This window comes from Heterodontus francisci, chromosome 6 (assembly GCF_036365525.1).
Source record: "Heterodontus francisci isolate sHetFra1 chromosome 6, sHetFra1.hap1, whole genome shotgun sequence".
NCBI classification, from domain to species: Eukaryota; Metazoa; Chordata; class Chondrichthyes; order Heterodontiformes; family Heterodontidae; genus Heterodontus; species Heterodontus francisci.
Window position 1 is genome coordinate 56,488,202 of NC_090376.1, and position 19,511 is coordinate 56,507,712.

The 19,511-nt window shown below is 41.9% G+C and overlaps 1 protein-coding gene across 2 annotated transcripts in view; it reads left to right on the forward strand.

The window, feature by feature from the left end:
- npat (nuclear protein, ataxia-telangiectasia locus) overlaps positions 1–19,511 on the forward strand; it is a 62,599-nt gene that overhangs the window by 883 nt on the left and 42,205 nt on the right. For both annotated transcript variants that reach the window (XM_068033725.1, XM_068033726.1), the window contains exons 2-3: positions 11,962–12,080; positions 14,515–14,575. In XM_068033725.1, the coding sequence (XP_067889826.1) occupies positions 11,962–12,080; positions 14,515–14,575 (180 nt within the window). The remainder of the gene's footprint in view (positions 1–11,961; positions 12,081–14,514; positions 14,576–19,511) is intronic.

The window sequence follows — 19,511 nt, forward strand, 5'->3', positions numbered from 1 at the left end:
TTGCTCTGAAATACGGTGGAGTTCCTAGGCTCAGTTATCAAATAATTGATCTACAATTTGTGGGGAGTGGGGGCCTGCACTTGATTTGTATTTTTTTTTGTCGGTTTGTCATTCTGGAGCTGCCTTGGTCATCAATTTGCTTTTCCTTTCCAATGCTAGGGTCCGGAAGGACAATTCTTAATTGGTCTTGAGAATTGGTTGGTCATAAAACAACTGGTAAACACTCCATTAGGCAGATAGCAGATTTCAGGAACTCATGATTGGTACGGTGAACAACACAGTTGCTAAAATATGTAGTATATTGCTATCTCCCCTGACATTGGAAGCACAAGTAATGTAAAGACCTGTTACCTAATATTTATATTTGCCTCCTTGTGAAGATAAAAATGTACATTTTGTTCATATCCTGTAAATACAGTATAAAAAAGAAAGAACTTGCAATTATACAGCTCCTCTCACAACCTCAGGATGTGATTTACTATGAGGTACTTTGAACTAAAATAGCAATGGCGAAGAATACATTCTCCAAACATAAAGAATTGCTCAGTATAGGAATGAGTAGAGATTGTAAGAAAAGAATTATCAAGACTGATTTGGAATGTTGTATGGGGAAGAAATGTAAACCTTGGGAAAAGTGGACATCCAAAGACTAGAAAGTTGTGAAATGTGTTTCTGGAGGAGGATGGAGTGGATCACTTGGAGTGACCACAACAGCAATGAAAAATTTCTTAGGATGGAGGAGGAGGATCGATCATTAGTAAATATTATCAAGAAAAGGCAACAAGGCTGGACAGGCCATATTCTAAGGCATGAGAATTTGCTGAAGGAGATGATTAAAGGAACATTAGAGGGATGTAGACCAAGAGGGAGCAAGAGAATGTTGCTGTAATTTTGGAAATATGCCAAACAATGAAATAATGCTGAGCTGCTGGTGGAAAATCTTTTTTAATGATGTTGGCTGAAAGATAAATATTGGAATCTTTTACATCCACATTAGAAGGCAGGTGGGACTTTGGTTTAAAGTCTCATTTGAAAGATGGCACCTGCAAAATTATAGCACTCCCACAGCACTGTACCGAAGTGCCAGCCTAGATTATGTGCTCATGTCTCTGGAATGGGTCTTGAACCAGAATCTTCTGAATCAGAGGCAAATAAATGTTCTACCACTGAGCCGAGATTGACTGCTTGACATAACAACAGTGACCATGGTTTGAAGTATTTTGTTGTATGCAAAGAGAGATTTGATATGCTATATATGTGCAATTTCTTCCTCCTGTTCCGTTATTGTTATCTTGTACTGAATTTTTTATATTATTTTGAAGTTCCAAGACTGTTGGCTGCTGATCTAGACTCATGCACCAAGGAAAAACTCCTGATTAAATTTCTGCAAATACTAGCAAAGCTATAAATATCTGGTGATGTGTTTCCAATAGGTTGTCGAAAAGTATTATATGGCCTACTCCTGCTCCTGTTTATGTTCTTACTGCACATTACTACAATATGCTGTGGAAGAAATTAAACCTGTATATTTTAATATTCCATTTGATTCGTGATCTGCCTAAGGGCAGGTCCTCTGCTCATTTCTCCATGCCTCACAGTCTTGTGCTTTTCTGTTTGGTTGCTCTTTGGAGCCTCCCATTTTCAATTTCAAGTTGTCTAACATCATTCTCTTTCTCCCTCTTGGTCTGCATTCCTCTAATCTTCCTTCTACATGGATAACACTTTTAGGGAGGTGGTCACACTGCAGGTTAGGAGCATGCAGGCAGAGAGGGAATGGGTGACTGCCAGGCAGTCTAAGAGAACCAGGCAGGCAGTCCCATGAGTCTATCTTGCTTACTAATCGGTTTTCCATTTTGGATACTGGTGAGAGCGATGGTTCCTCGGGAGTGTAGCCAGAGCAAAGTCTGTGGCACCACGGATGGCTCAGCTGCACAGGAGGGGAGGAGCAATAGTGATAGGGGATTCGATAGTTAGGGAATCTAACAGGTGTTTCTGTGGCAGTAAACATGTCTCCAGGGTGGTGTGTTGCCTCCCTGATGCCAGGGTCAAGGATGTCATGGCGCAGTTGCAGGACATCCTTCTGGGGAAAGGTGAACAGTCAGAGGTCGTAGGCCACATTGGTACTGATGACAAAGTTGGAAAAGGGATGAGGTCCTGAAAGCAGCTTTTAGGGAGTTAGGAAGGAAGTTAAAAAGCAGGACCTCCAAAGCAGTAATCCCAGTGCCATGTGCTAGTGAACATAGGAATAGGAGGATTGATCGATTGAACACGTGACTGAAAAATTGGTGTGGGAGGGAGGGTGGGCATCAGATTTCTGAGGCATTGAGCCCGGTTCTGGAGCAGGTGGGACCTGTACAAGATGGATGGGCTACACCTTAACAGGACTGGAACTAATATCCTCACAGGGAGATTTGCTAGTGCTGTTGGGGAGGGTTTAAACTAGCTTGTCAGGGGATGGAAACCTGAGGGGTAGTTCAAATTGGAAGGAGGTAAAGCTGGTAACAGGAGGTAGAAAAGTAGTAAGTGACATTAGAAGGCAGGCGAAACAAAGGAGAGCATGTACTAGGCTTCGAATGCAGAATGTCAAGAAGACAAGGTTAAGGGTACTCGACCTGAATGCACGCAGCATACATGACGTAAAGGCCCAAATACAGGTAAATGGGTATGATCTAATTGCCATAACAGAAACGTGGCTACAGGGTGACCAAGACTGGGAGCTAAATATTCAAGGGTATTTGACATTTAGGAAGGACAGGCGAAAAGGAGGTGGTGTGGCGCTGATAAGAAGGGATGGGATCAATACATTAGTAGGGAAGGATCTCAGATCGGAAGAACAAAATGTAGAACCTGTTTGGGTGGAGCTAAGAAACAGCAAGGGGCAGCAAACATTGGTAGGAGTTGTTTATAGGCCACCAAACAGTAGTGGTAGTTTGGGGCATGGCATTAATTAGGAGATTAGAGAAGCATTTAGCATAGGTAATACAGTAATCGTGGGTGAGTTCAATCTGCATATAGACTGGGTAAACCTAATGAGCACTAATGCTGTGGAGGACAAATTTCTGGAGTGTGTTAGGGATGGTTTTCGAGAGCAGTACTTTGAGGAACCGACGAGAGAACAGGCTATTTTAGATAAATTGTAATGAGAAAGGGCTAATAATCTTGTTGTAAAAGAACCTTTAGGGATGAGTGACCATAATATAACATTTTACGTTATGTTTGAAAGTGAGGTATTTCAATCTGAAGCCAGGGTGTTAAATTTGTACAGAGGAAATTATGAAGGTATGAGGGGCAAATTGGCTGAGGTGGATTGGGGAAATACATAGGCAATGGATAGTCTTTAAATAAATATTACATAGTTTACAGCAACTATACATTCCTTCAAGGCACAAAAACCCCAAAAGTAAAGGTAGTCAACCATGAATAACAAAGGAAGTTAAGGATTGTATAAGATTAAAAAAAGACCTATAAAATTGCCAGAAATGGTAGTAAACCGGAGGATTGGGAGGATTTTAGAATACAGCAAAGGAGGACCAACAAACCAATAAAGAAAGGGAGAATAGAATATGAATGTAAGCTAGCGAAAAACATAACAGACTGTAAAAGCTTCTACAGATACGGAAAAAGGAAATGTTTGGCTAAGACAAATGTGGGTCCATTACAGGCAGTCAGGAGAATTTATAATGGGGAATAGAGAAAAGGCAGAGAAGCTAAATGATTACTTTGTGTCTGTCTTCACGGAGGAAGATGCAAAGAATCTCCCAGAATTAGAGATCCAAGGGATTAGGGGGAATGAGGAATTGAAGGAAATTACTGTTAGTAAGAAGGTTGTATTGGAGAAATTAATGCAGCTGAAGGTTGATAAGTCCCCAGGGCCTGATATTTAACATCCCAGAGTGTTGAAAGAGGTAGCTATGGATGTAGTGGATGCATTGGTGATCATCTTCCAAAATTCTATAGATTCTGGAGCGGTTCCTGCAGATTGGAAGGTTGCAAATGTCACCCCACTATTTAAGAAGGGAGGGGTAGAGAAAACAGGGAAGTACAGACCTGTTAGCCTTACATCAGTCGTTGGGGAAATGCAAGAATCTATTCTAAAGGATGTGATAAATGGACACTTGGATAATAATGTTCTGATTGGGCAAAGTCAACATGGATTTATGAATGGGAAATCATGTTTGACAAATCTGTTGGAGTATTTTGAGGATGTTACCAACAGAATTGATAAAGGGTGGACATGGTATACTTGGATTTTCAAAAGGCCTTTGATAAAATCCCCCATAGGAGTTGGTTAGCAAAATTAAAGCACATGGAATAGGAGGTAATATACTGACATGGATTAAGGATTGGCAGAAAACAGAGAGTACAAATAAACTGGTCATTCTCACGTTTGCAGGCTGTGACTAGTGGGGCACCGCAGTTCTTGGGCCCCAGCTGTACAGAATGTATATCAATGATTTGGATGTGGTGACCAAATGTAATTTTTCCAAGTTCGCAGATGACACAAAACTAGGTGGGAATGTGTGTTGTGAGGAAGATGCAAAGCAGCTTCAAGGGAATTTGGACAGACTTAGTGGGCAAGAAAGTGGCAGATGGAATATAATGTGGAAAAATATGATATCTGTTTTGGTAGGAAGAACAGGTGTGCAGAGTATTTCTTAAATGGTAAGAGATTAGAAAGTGTAGATGTACAAAGGGACCTGGGTGTCGTTGTCAATAAGTCACTGAAAGCTAACATGCAGGTGCAGCAAGCAGTTAAGAAGGCTAATGGTATGTTAGCCTTCATCACAAGAGGATTTGAGTACAGGAGTAGTGAAGTCTTGCTTCAATTGTATAGAATGAAAACAAGAAATACTCAACAGGTCTGGCAGCATCTGTGGAGAGAGAAGCAGAGTAAACGTTTCAGGTCAGTGACTCTTCTTCAGAACTAGCAGATATTAGATCTTTTCATTGAAAACTGTCGGCGCGACATTGGTCATCTCAATTTCTCTGCCCCCCTCACTCACGCTAACCTGTCCCCCTCTGAACTTGAGGCACTCTGTTCTCTCAGGTCTAACCCCGACATGGTCATCAGAGCTGCAGACAAGGGTGGTGCTGTTGTTGTATGGTGTACCGACCTCTACCTTGTAGAGACTCAGCGCCAACTTTCAGACACTCCTTCCTACCTCCCCTGGGACCATGACCCCACCACCAAACATCAAATGACTGTCCACTGGACTGTTACTGACCTCATCATCTTTGGAGATCTTCCCTCTACAGCTTCCAACCTCGGAGCCCCGCAACCCCGGTTCTACCTCCTTCCCAAAATCCACAAACAGGACTGTCCCGGCAGACCCGTTGTGTCAGTCTGCTCCTGCCCTGCTGAACCTATTTCTTCCTATCTTGACTCTATCTTTTCTCTGCTGGTCCAGTCTCTTCCCACCTACATCTGTGACTCTTCTGACACCCTTTGTCATTTTGACAATTTCCAGTTTCCTGGCCCCAACCACCGTCTCTTCACTATGGACGTCCAAACTCTCTACACCTCCATCCCCACCAGGATGGTTTGAGCGTTCTCGGCTTCTTCCTTGAACAGAGGCCCAACCAGTCCCATTCACCACCACCCACCTCCGCCTGGCTGAATTTGTTCTCACATTGAACAACTTTTCCTTCAACTCCGCTCACTTCCTTCAAGTAAAAGGTATTGCTATGGGTACCCGCATGGGTCCTAGTTATGCCTGTCTTTTTGTGGGATATGTCGAACATTCCTTGTTCCAGTCCTACTCGGGCCCCCTCCCCCAACTCTTTTTCCGGTACTTGATGACTGTATCGGTGCCGTTTCCTGCTCCCGCCCCAAACTGGAAAACTTTATCAACTTTGCTTCTAATTTCCACCCTTCTCTCACGTTTACATGGTCCATATCCTACACTTCCCTTCCCTTCTTCGACTCCTCTGTCTCCATCCCTGGGGATAGGCTGTCCACTAATATCCATTATAAGCCCATTGACTCCCACAGCTACCTCGACTACACTTCTTCACACCCTGCCTCCTGTAAGGACTCCATTCTATTCTCCCAGTTTCTCCGTCTCCGACGCATCTGCTCTGATGATGCTACCTTCCATGACGGCGCTTCTGATATGTCTTCCCTTTTCCTCAACACTGGATTCCCCCCCCCCCCCCCCCACTGTGGTTGACAGGGCCCTCAACCATGTCCGACCCATTTCCCACACCTTTACCCTCCCAGAACCGCGACAGGGTTCCCCTATCCTCACTTTCCACCCCATCAGCCTCCATATCCAAAGGATCATCCTCTGCCATTTCTGCCACCTCCAGCATGATGTCACTACCAAACATATCTTCCCCTGTCAGCATTCTGAAGGGATTGTTCCCTCTGCGACACCCTGGTCCACTCCTCCATTACACCCACCACCTTGTCCCCTTCCCACAGCACCTTCCCCTGCAATCGCAGGAGGTGTAATACGTGCCCATTTACCTCCTCACTAGCCCAGGCCCCAAACACTCCTTTCAGGTGAAGCAGCGATTTACTTTACTTCTTTCAATGTAATATACTGTATTCGCTGCTCATAATGTGGTCTCCTCTACACTGGGGAGACCAAACATAGACTGGGTGACCGCTTTGTGGAACACCTCCGCTCAGTCCGAAAGCATGACCCTGAGCTTCCGGTTGCTTGCCATTTCTACACTTCCCCCCCTGCTCTCATGCTCACATCTCTGTCCTGGGATTGCTGCAGTGTTCCAGTGAACATCAATGCAAGCTTGAGGAACAGCACCTCATTTACCGATTAGGCACACTACAGTCTGCCGGACTGAACATAGAATTCAATGATTTCACAGCATGACAGGCCCCCCATTTTACTTTTATTTTTAGTTATTCTTTTTTTAAAAAAATTTGTTCAGTTTGCCTACCCACTTTTTTCATGTTTGTAGTCGTGGCTGTTCAGTTTTTATTGCAGAAAGTATTTCAACCTGTGAAACAGGAGTCTAGGTAATGTATAATGTTTTCTGAAATTGGGCAATTGCTGTGTTTATTTAAGCAATACAGATACTGGTACAGTGTGGCACAACCTGTCTGTGCACAACTCCATGGGTTTCTGTTTAACTCGTGACCAAACAATCACTGACTTCGTGGCTCTATTCTTCATCTTTTTAAACAACCTTTTCAATCCAATGAATACAGTGTGTGTCTGACCTGAGCCCGAAAGCCGGACTCGGAAGAGCGACCGGACGCATGCCGTCGGGTGCCTTTACTGTCCTATGAAGAGAGATTGGGGAAACTGGGCTTGTATTTTCTAGAGTTTCGAAGAATGAGAGGTGATCTCATTGAAACCTACAAAATACTTAAAGGGATAGACAGGGTAGATGCACGTAGAATGTTTCCCCTGGTTGGGGAGTCTTGAAGTGGAGGACACAATTTCAAAATAAGGGGGCAGGCACTTAGGACAGAGATGAGGAGAAATGTCTTCACTCAGAAGGTTGTGAATGTTTGGAATTGTCTACCCTAGAGGGCTCAGTAATTGTGTATGTTTAAAGCAGATATTGACAGATTTCTAAATACAAATGACATAAAGGGATATGAGGATAGTGTGGGAAAAAGGCATTGAAGTGGATGATCAACCATGATCATATTGAATTGTGGAGCAGACTCTGGGGGTGAATGGTCTACTCCTGTTCCTATGTTCAATCACCTGCTTTGGCAAATGCTCGTGCCTTAGAATACGTGTTTTTGAACCGTTTTGCCTTTTCTTGATAATATTTACTAATCGATTCTCCTCCTCTATCCTGATGAATTCTTCATTGCTGTTGTGTTCTGTCCAAGTAACCCACTCTATCGTTCTCGAGAACCACATTTGGCAACTTTGTCGTCTTTGGATGTCCACTTTTCTCAAGGTTCACATTTCTGCCCCATACAACAAGACATTTGAAATCACAGTTTTGAAAATTCTTTTAAGTTGTCTTCTCATTCCTATACTAAGCAATCCTTTATGTTTTGAGAATACATTCTTTGCCATTGCTATTCTAGCTCTGATTTCTTTCTGGCAGTAACCATCTTCTGGCAAGATGCTTCCCAGGTACTTAAATTGTGATACCCGTTCTAGCTGTTGACCATTTACCTTGACCTTTGCTTTCCCAATATTATTTCTTCTAGTGTTCATAACTTTTGTCTTTTTTGCATTAATTTTCATTCCGTAAGCTTTCACCAATTCATTCATTCTATCCATTAGTATCTAGATCTTCTGCTGTACTAGGCACTAGGGCCTGGTCATCTGCAAATCTAACTACAATCATCAGTTGACCTACTACTTTGACACCTTTCTGGACTTCATTCACCCAGTGCTTCTTTTATCATGGCTTCTGCATAGATGTTAAAGAGCGAATGGTAATCGTAGATAGCCTGTCTCACCCCGCACCCAATGTAATATACTTGTTGAATATGCTTGTGACACTGTTAGTTCATCATATTAAATGTTCATTCTAATACTAAATGATGCAAATTGCTCTCTCCCAGTGAAGTGCAAATTTGAAAGAACAACATGTATAATTGCACTGCTAGATGCTTTTCTCAGCTCAAATGATAATGTAAAAATTTCATCCTTACTGAAATTCTACTGACAATACTAAGTTTCTTCTCATAGGAAAGAATGAAGGAATAACCCTCTATTTGAACTATAAGATGGGAGAACTTTATGTTTACTTCTGAAATTATCTTTAAACAAGAGGTAAAGTAGGCAAATCTCAGAGAGGTGTAAAAATAATAGGGTAATAATAGTAGGGGATTTCAACTTCCCCAATATCAACTGAGATAGTCTTAGTGCAAAAGGCTTAAAGGGGGTGGAATTCTTAAAATGCATACAGGAGGGCTTTTTGAGCCAGTACGTAGAAAGTCCTACAAGAGAAGGGGCAGTACTGGACTTAATTCTAGGGAATGAAGCCGGACAAGTGGTAGAAGTGTCAGTGGGGGAGCATTTCGGGGATAGTGACCATAACTCTGTAAGATTTGAGGTAGTTATGGAAAAGGACAAAGATGGACTGGAAATAAAGGTACTGAATTGGGGGAAGGCCGATTTCAGTATGATAAAACAGGATCTGGCTGAAGTAAACTGGGAGCAGCTACGTGTAGGAAAGTCCACATCAGACCAGTGTGAGTCATTCGAAGAGGAAATAGTGAGAGTTCAGAGCTAATATGTACCTATTAAGGTGAATGGTAGGACCAACAAGTTCATTGAACCCTGGATGTCAAGGCATATAGAGGGTTGGATGAAGAAAAAAAAAAGGTTTATGGCAGATTCAAAGCACTGAAAACAGCGGAGGCACTAGAGGAGTATAGAAAGTGTGGGGGGGGGGGGTACTTAAAGTAATTAGGAGAGCGAAGAGGAGCATGAAAAAAACACTGGCAGGCAAGATAAAGGAAAATGCTAAGGTATTTTATAAGTATATTAAAGACAAGAGGATAACCAGGGAACGAGTAGGACCCATTAGGGACCAAAGTGGCAATCTGTGTGGAGCTGGAGGGCATAGGTGAGGTTTTAAATGATTACTTTTCATCTGTGTTCACTATGATGTAGGTGTAGAGGTCATGGAGGGGGATTGTGATATACTTGAACATAATAGCATTGAACGGGAGGAAATATTAGCTGTTTTAGCGGGCCGACAAGTGGGTAAATACCTAGGCCCAGATGAGATGTATTCCAGGCTGTTGTGTGAGGCAAGGGAGGAGATAGCAGGGGCTCTGACACAAATTTTCAAATCCTCTCTGGCCACAGGAGAGGTAGCAGAGGATTGGAGAACAGCGAATGTGGTACCATTATTCAAAAAGGGTAGCAGGGATAAACCAGGTAATTACAGGCCAGTGAGTCTAACATTAGTGGTAGAGAAACTATTGGAGAAAATTCTGAGGGAGAGGATTAATGTCCACTTAGAGAGGCAGGGATTAATCAGGGATAGTCAGCATGGCTTTTTCAGGGGGAGATCGTGTCTAACTCACTTGATTGAATTTTTCGAGGCAGTGACGAGATGTGTAGATGAGGGTAAAGCAGTTGATGTAGTCTACATGGACGTCAGTAAGGCTTTTGATAAGGTCCCGCATGGGAGATTGGTTAAGAAGGTAAGAGCGGAATGGGATCGAGGGCAATTTGGCAGTTTGGATCCAAAATTGGCTTAGTGGCAGGAGGCAGAGGGTGATGGTCAAGGGATGTTTTTGCGAGTGGAAGCCTGTGACCAGTGGTGTACCACAGGGATCGGTGCTGGGACCCTTGCTGTTTGTAGCGCACATTAATGATTTAGACGTGAATATAGGTATGATCAGTAAGTTTGCAGATGACACGAAAATTGGTGGTGTCCTAAATAGTGAGGAGGAAAGCTTTAGATTACAGGACACTGTAGATAGGCTGGTAAGATGGGTGGAACTGTGGCAAATGGAATTTAATCCTGAGAAGTGTGAGGTGATGCATTTTGGGAGGACTAACAAGGCAAGGGAATATACTATGGATGGTAGGACCCTAGGTAGTACAGAGGGACCTTGGTGTACTTGTCCATAGATCACTGAAGGCAGCAGCACAGGTAGATAAGGTGGTTAGGAAGGCATATGGGACACTTGCCTTTATCAGCCGAGGCATAGAATATAAGAGCAGGAAGGTTATGATGGAGCTGTAAAAAATGCTAGTTAGGCCACAGCTGGAGTACTGTGTACTGTTCTGGGACCACATTGTAGGAAGGGTGTGATTGCACTGGAGAGGGTGCAGAGGAGATTCACCAGGATGTTGCCCTGTGCTGGAGCATTTCCGCTATGAAGAGAGACTGGATGGGCTAGGGTTGTTTTCCTTAGAGCAGAGAAGGCTGAGGGGAGATATGATTGAGGTATACAAAATTATGAGGGGCATTGATAGGTTAGATAGGAAGAAAGTTTTTCCCTTAGCGCAAGTGTCAATAACCAGGGGGCCTAGATTTAAGGTAAGGGGCAGGAGGTTTAGAGGGGATTTGAAGAAAAAAATTTTCACCCAGAGTGTGGTTGGAATCTGGAACTCACTGCCTGGTGGTGGTAGAGGTAGGAACCCTCACAACATTTAAGGGGTATTTAGATGAGCACTTGAACCGGCATAGCATACAAGGCTCGGGGCCAAATGCTGAAAAATGGGATTAGAATGGTTGTGATTGATGGCCAACACAGATGCGATGGGCCGAAGGACCTGTTTCTGTGCTGTATAACTCTATGACTCTATTAAGGCACATTGTACAAAATTTGCATTAATGCAACATGTAGTACATTATTTCTACATCATACAAAACATTAAGGAGCATGGTCATGAATTGTGTAAGACAGAGTTTTCATTATGTCTCATGGGTGAGTTTCTTCAAGCTATGCTGTCGTGCAGAGACGCTGAACAGATATCAGTTACAAAGTTTAGTGTCGGCTTGGCATATGTTGGACAGGAGAAGAAGAGGGATTAGTGATTCCTACTTTAGAAAGCCTTTCATTATTTAAAAAGTGGTATTTGTGGTTTAAGGAAAAGCAGCATTAGTCCCCACACCACCACCTCTCCACCCCCACACCCTCCATGTAACCCATCAAGCTCTGGAGTTGGCTTGATAACGTGACACAGAACCGCCACCAGCTGCTGTACCCTTCTGAATGTCATCAACCTAATTTAATGATCAAATGGCCTAATGTGTATATACAAGTTCCTAAAAGTAATTTTTTTTCCTCTTGTGTTTGAGGAGTGGAGACTTGACTATTTCCAAACAAGCGCTTTTGCTGAAGCTTATTACAGCTAGCTGACAAAAGGGAATATTTTTCCTATACAGGAATGAGGCTGCCAGACCTGTAAAATGGTATTAATTCTGAATTTCTTTTGTCACCACTTTTATATGTTTATAGTAAAAGCCTATGCAGCAGCCTGCATGTTAAAAATACCATATCGCTTTCTGCATGGACTTGTGAGAAATCTGTGAACTGTGCTTGTGTTGTAGGCTACCTGCAGCAGGAAAAGCTTTCTAATACCTGCAGAACCTTTATATTGGAAAGTGGTGATCTAAAGGAGTACGCTGAACACAGTACCGAGGATGGGGTGGTTCCTGCTTGTTTACTGGTACTGTATACATTGTATAATTTTTGTGCATTATAAAAACTTTGTATCTTTATTCCGTACTTGGTGGAACAATAGTCCCATCAGAACTGAACGCTTCAGACATCTCATGTAATGACTGAGAATGTGGAGTTTACTGCAGCATCCAAATAAGGGGAGGGGTAAAACACTCAATGACACATTCCCTGGAGATAATGAATAAAGCTCCAGTTGTTATGAGTCGGGCCTATATGTTGGAGCAGGATATTTATATGATAGCTGAGCAAAGCAGACCTGTTCCATTTTCCCAGTGGGCAAATCCTTGTGACGAATTGAGACAACATAAGCTATATACTGCAGCTTTTCAAGTGGGCAGTTTCACCTTTTTTTTTCTTATTGAAAGTTTGTTCCATGTGTTCACACTGAAAAACTTACTTCTTGACTTCATCCTTATTTTTTAGTAGTTTGTGTCTTGTCCTACTCTCACTTTTTAACTTAAAGTAATATTGTGGAATTTCCTTTTCTGTTCTATGACTATCTAATCTGCCTCTAAATATCAATTTTCACGTAGCATCTTTCCAGGCTTAAAAGCCAAAATTTCTTCAGTATTTCCTCATATATCAGTGTTCTGACACTGGTGTCTCATTTGATTTTTGGTGACCAGAGCTGGATACAGTAATCGATGGTATCTGATTAGAGTTGTGAACAATTTGACCATGCCTTCCTCTCACTTATATTCTATTTTGACTATGTAGTTCAACTGTCTATCAACTTTGTTGATTGCTGCTCTGAATTGGGTGGTGTCTTAAGACTACTAGGTCACATTTAATTTATTGATGATTTCAGCACCATTCATGGAGTGTGTGTGTGTGTACATTTTACCTTCATATGTGCTATACTTTACTGTGACAGCATTGAATGTTATTTGCATATTCTACTGGTACACATTTTGTCCAACCTGTTCTCTAATTTCTGAGCTGCCTTTTTAATTCCACTGCCTCTTAGTTATGTTTCATCTGCAAATTTTTATTCAGTTTCTGAATCCAAGTCTCGGCATTTGTTTCGATGGACAGCTGAGGTTAATGGTACTAAACCCGGTTTATCAATCATTCACTAGTTAGATTTACGATTTTGCTCAGTTGAGTTTTGTGGAAGTAAAGATTTTTGCAAAACTTGAATTAGCTGCAGCATTTGTATATGATTATGCTGTATTGTACCAATTACAATTCTGTAATTGTAATGCTTGTATATTATCTATACACCTAAGTGTTTTATTTAGAGGGAAAGCCCAGCTGCAGAGTGTATATACACTTACACTCACAGGGACCTGTTGCAGTTTATTAAAAAAGGCATTTAGAAACCATGCTCACGTCGTTCATCTTGAAAGCTGTTCATTTATCAATGTCATCTCCAGAACAAGAGGTGCTATTGACTTGTGGCACAATTTTTATTTTACCTTTTTATAATGCATACAAAATCCAGATTTTTACAGGAGTGAGAAATTCTAAAATGTGGGAGATTATTGTGCAGAATAAAAACAAAATTGGAATTGTAAGTAAACTATGTGACTTAAATGGAAACAATACATAGTTTTATCAATTGAAAAACTGAACATAGAGTTGCACAGCACCGAAGGAGGCTATGCAGCCCAACGTGCCTCTTTTGAAAGAACTATCAAATTAGTCCTGCTCCCCTACTCTTTCTCCAGCACCCTTTCAGGGAGTGCATTGCAGATCATGACAAATAACTAACTATAAAAGAAAATTCTCTTCACCTGCGCTATGGTTCTTTTGCTAATTACCTTAAATCTGCTTAATGTAAGTACAGTATTTTAGTATGCACTGTTTGGGGCTCTGTTTTGTGACCTACGACAGATGGTTATGTGCCACCCCATTCCCCTCTGTTCTTTTCTACGCTGTTCCAATGAAGCTCAACAAAACTCGGAACAGCGTCTCATCTCTTGATCAGGCACTTTACAGCTTTCTGGATTCAACATTAAGTTCAATTTCAGATCATAACCACTGTCCCCATTTTTTCTGATGGCTTTTGGTGATGATTCTGCTATTTCCATTTGCACCTCTTCTAGTTCTATCTTTTATTTCTTTAATTGCTCCCATTACCATCTCCTTGCACCTTCATCCTTTCTGTTATTTAATCACTCCTGCCTTTGACCCTATTAGAGAATTCCCCTTTTGTTCTTCCTGCCCCCCCACCCACCCTTTCCCTGCTCCTGTACTTGCTAAAACCTTTTGCATCTCTAACTTCTTCCAGTTCTGACGTAAGGTCACTGACCTGAAATGTTAACTCTGTTTCTCTCTGCACAGACGCTGCTTGACCTGATGAATATTTCATCATTTTCTGTTTTTATGCACTTTGTAGATCGGTTGCAATAACAACTGAAATTCTCATGTTTTCGTATATTAAATTGCTGGCTAATACTGAATTCATTCCCTTTCAGTCTCTTTTTGGAAAAAACTTGAAAACTATTCTTAATGAATATGTGGTTATGAAAGCAAGAGGTAAGCATTGTATGTACTTTGTGTTCTAGGATTGTATGACCATGTTTTCTCAAATGTCTGATAATAAACTTTGGCCAGTAAACTCACCTGCAATTTTGAATAGTCTGTGGGGAGTACAAAAAAGGAAACCAAAGAGCAGACAAGTGTTTAGATACAGAGCCTGCGAAATGTAGAAAAAGGTACTAAACTAGGGGGAAAGGAAAGTCAGGAGAAACAAATATCAGAAAAGAAAACTAATGTTTTCTGTGACATTGCATCACCAACATTAGCTTTTATTTATATAGTGCCTTCAATGTAGCAAAATATTCCAAGTGCTTCATGGGAGTGTTATCAAACAAAATTTGACCCCGAGCCACATAAGGAGATATTGGTGAAGATGAGCCGAACGTTTAGTCAAAAAGGTAGGTTTTAAGGAGTATCTTAAAGGAGTAAAGAGGTGGACAGGATTAGGGAGTACAATCTGGAATTGGGGTCTTGGCAGCTGAAGACACGGCCATCAGTGTCAGAGCGATTATAATTGGGGACGCTCAAGAGGATTGAATTGGACATGCGAATATCTTGGAGGGTTGTGGGGCTGCAGGAGGTTACTGAGATAGAGTGGAGCGAGCCATGGAGGGATTTGGAAACCAGAATGGGAATTTTAAAATCTAGGTGATGCTTAACCAGGAGCCACTGTAAGGCTTCGGCCAAGGTAAATGGGCGAATGGGGCTTGGTGCGAGATTGGATACGGGCAGAAAAGTTTTGGATGACCTTAAGTTTGTGGGTGGTGGAAAATGGGAGATAAGCCAGGAGTGCATTGGAATAGTCAAGTCTAGAGGTAACGAAGATTGGGATGAGGGTTTCAGCAGTGAATGAGCTGAGGCAGGGACTGAGCTGGGCGATGTGTGGAGGTGGAAATAGGCGGGCTTCGTGACGGTGTGGATATGTGGTTGGAAACTCATCTCGGGGTCAAATACGACACCAAGGTTGCAAACTGTTTGTTTGGTTCAGTCTCTGACAGTGGCCAGGGAGAGGAATGGAGTTGGTGGCTAGGAAATTAGAGAATGGGGTGGGGATCGAAGACATTGGGTTTGTTCAGAAGTGATCTCATGGGCAGCTCGGAGGGGAACATAGGAAATTCGGAGTCGGCCATTCAGCCCATCGAGTCTGCTCCGCCATTCAGTACGATCACGGCTGATCATCCACTTCAATGCCTTTTTCCCACACTATCCCCATATCCCTTTATGTCATTGGTATTTAGAAATCTACCAATCTCTGCTTTAAACATACTCGGCTTCCACAGCCCTCTGGAGTAGAGAATTCCAAAGATTCACAACCCTCTGAGTAAAGACATTTCTCCTCATCTCTGTCCTAAGTGGCTTTCCCCTTATTTTGAAATTGTGTCCCCTGGTTCTAGACTCTCCAACCAGGGGAAACATCTTGCCTGCGTCTACCCTATCTATCCCTTTGAGTATTTTGTAGGTTTCAATGAGATCACCTCTCATTCTTTGAAACTCTAGAGAATACAGGCCCTGTTTCCCCAATCTCTCTCCATAGGGAAGTCCTGCCATCCTGGGAACAAGTCTGGTGAACCTTCGTTGCACTCCCTCTATGGCAATAATATCCTCCCTAAGGTAAGGGGACCACAACTGCACGCACTACTCCAGGTGGGCTCTAACCAAGGTTCTATACAAATGAAGCAAGACTTCACTACTCCTGTACTCAAATGCTCTTAAGATAAAAGCCAACGTACCATTAGCATTCCTTAATTGCTTGCTGCACCTGCATGCTACATTTCAGTGACTTATTGACAAGCATACCCAGGTCACTTTGTACATCTCCACTTACTAATCTCTTACTATTTAAGAAATACTCCGCACATCTGTTCCTCCTACCAAAGTGGATAACCTAACATTTTTCCACAATATATTCCATCTACCACGTTCTTGCCCACTCACTGAGTCTGTCCAAATCCCCTTGAAGCCGCTTTGCATGTTCCTCATAACACACATTCTCACCTAATTTTGTGTCATCTGCAAACTTGGAAATATTACATTTGGTCCCCACATCAAAATCATTGATATATATTGTGAACAGCTGGGGCCCAAGTACTGATTCTTGTGGTACCCCACTAGTCACAGCCTGCCAACGTGAGAATGGTCCATTTATTCCTACTCTGTTTTCTGCCTGTTAACCAATCCTTAATCCATGCCAGTTTATTATCTCCTATCCCATGTGCTTTAATTTTGCTAACCAACTTCCTGAGGGAGACTTCATCAAAAGCCTTCTGAAAATCCAAGTATACTAAGTCCACCAACTCCCCTTTATCAATTCTGTTCGTCAAACATGATTTCCCATTCATAAATCCAGGTTGACTATGCCCAATCAGATCATTATTATCCAAGTGTCAATTTATCACATCCTTTAGAATAGATTCTAGCATTTTCCCAACGACTAACCCGTCTATAGTTTCCTGTTTTCTTTCCTCCTCCCTCCCTTAAATAGTGGGGTGATATTTGCTATCTTCCAATCTGCAGGAACTGTTCCAGAATCTAGAATTTTGGAAGATGATCACTAATGCATCCACTATCTCCATAGCTACCTCTTTCAACACGCTGGGATGTAGAATATCAGGTCCCGGGGATTAAACCTTTAGCCCCATTAATTTCTCCAATACAACCTTCTTACTAGTACTAATTTCCTTCAATTCCTCATTCTCCCTAGTCCCTTGGATCTCTAATTCTGGGAGATTTCTTGTATCTTCCTCCGTGAAGACAGACACAAAGTTATCATTAGCTTCTCTGCCCTTTCTTCCCCATTATAAGTTCCAATAGAAGCTTTTACAGTCGATTTTTAAATATTTTTTGCTAGTTTACATTCATATTCTATTTTCCCTTTCTTTATCAGTTTCTTCCTCCTTTGCTGTATTCTAAAATCCTCCCAATCAGGTTTACTACTATTTCCAGCTACCTTATAGGCCTTTTCTTTTAATCTTACACAATCCTTAACTTGCTTTGTTAGCTACGGTTGGCTGACTTTTGTTTTTGTGCCTTGAAGGAATGTATAGTTGCTGTAAAAGATGTAATAATTCTTTAAAGACCTTCCATTGCCTATGTATTGTCGTACCTTTTAATGTATTTTCCCAATTCATCTCTGCCAATTTGCCCCTCATGCCTTCATAATTTCCTTTGTTCAAATTTAACACCCTGGCTTCAGATCGAACTACCTCACTTTCAAACATAATGTAAAATTCTATTGTATTATGGTCACTCATCCCTAAAGGTTCTTTTACAACAAGATTCTTAATTAGCCCTTTCTCATTACATAATAGATCTAAAATAGCCTGTTCTCTCATCGGTTCCTCAATATACTGCTCTGAAAAACCATCCCCAACATACTCCAGAAAACCATCCTCCACAGCATTAGTGCTCATTAGGTTTATCCAGTCTATATGCAGATTGAAGTCACCCATCACCACTGATTCGGACAGTCCACTCAAATGAGAAAAACTGGCAAAATCAGATCCTTGTGGAGATACCCATCCATATCTGAAAGTGTCTGTTGTGTTGCCTGAAGAAGGACTGAGTGATAAAAAGAGGCAATTTATTTTTTAATATATGCTCAGTACCTTTTTGTAATTCATTTATATAATCGTTCAGCTGGGAGTGCACAGTCCTTCTTAGTTCTTGGACTTTCCGCAGCCTTTAGCAAGGTCAACCATACTATCAACCTCCAACACCTCTGTTGGCCAGCTGAGTGTGACTGCTCTCATTTGATTTCAATCTTAGTTATCCACTCATACCCTGTACATCTCCAACAATGGTTTCTCTTCCCGTCCCTAAGGATCTACTGGCTGCTTCCTACTCATCTAAACCCTGCTGCTTGATAACATTATCTGAAGACATGGCATCAGGTCCCACGTGACACCCAGCTCCACCTTTTTTGCCCATTGGACTGCCTCTGTTGTCAGCCTGCTTGTCTTAATATCCAGACTTCGATGAGCTGCAATTTACTACAGTTAAACATTGGGATGACCAAAGCCATTGTCTTCACCTCCTCCCTCGCTAACTCTCACCTCTGGCCTCTTGTGAATTCCTCATTCCAACTTCACAATTGATTCCTGTGCCTTCAGCCATCGTGGCCCTCAGCTTTGGAATACCCTTCCTAAAACTCTTAGCATGCATCTCTTTTTCCTCCTCTATCCTTGATCAAGCTTTTAATCACCCGTTCTAACATGTGCTCTGACACAAAAGCAAAATACTGTGGATGCTGGAAATCTGCGATTAAAAACAGAAAATGCTGGAAATATTCAGGTCTGGCAGCATCTGTAGAGAGAGAGAAACAGTTAACATTTCAGGTCTGTGACCTTACATTTCTAACTTTTCCCAGTTCTGATGAAATAGCTTTTGAGCAAGTGAAAGGGGTGAAAGTGAGTAGAACAACAACAAAAGGGAAGGTCTCTGGTAGGGTGGAGGGTGGGAGAGATTAAATGACAAAAGGTTTCATGGTGCAAGCCCAAAGGGAATGGTAGTGGGACAAGTAAAGAAACAAAGGATCTGCCCAGAGAAGTTGTGAATGGCAGGATCCTGAATAGCTGCCATCTGAAAGCAAAGTAGAGGAAATAGAGAGAAACAAGATTTTAAAAAAAGCATTTAACATCTCCTTTGGTTTGGTGTCAATTTTTGATGTTTGTTTCTGTGCAGTACCTTGGGTCCTTTTTTTGTTAGTGCTATACAGATGCAAGTAGTTGTTGTTTAGTAGCCCAGATGTGAGAGTTCAGTTTCCCAAGTGCAAGACTAATCTGGTGAGAGGTTATTTGGAAAACAATTCTGAAAAATTGGTCCGCTTTGCAAATACAGTTCTGATAGGTGTTTGATAATTTCTCTGTTGTAATAGGGTTCAGAATATTACTGACTCTCCCAGTATGGTTGCTCCTTTCTTTGAAATCAAGCAATA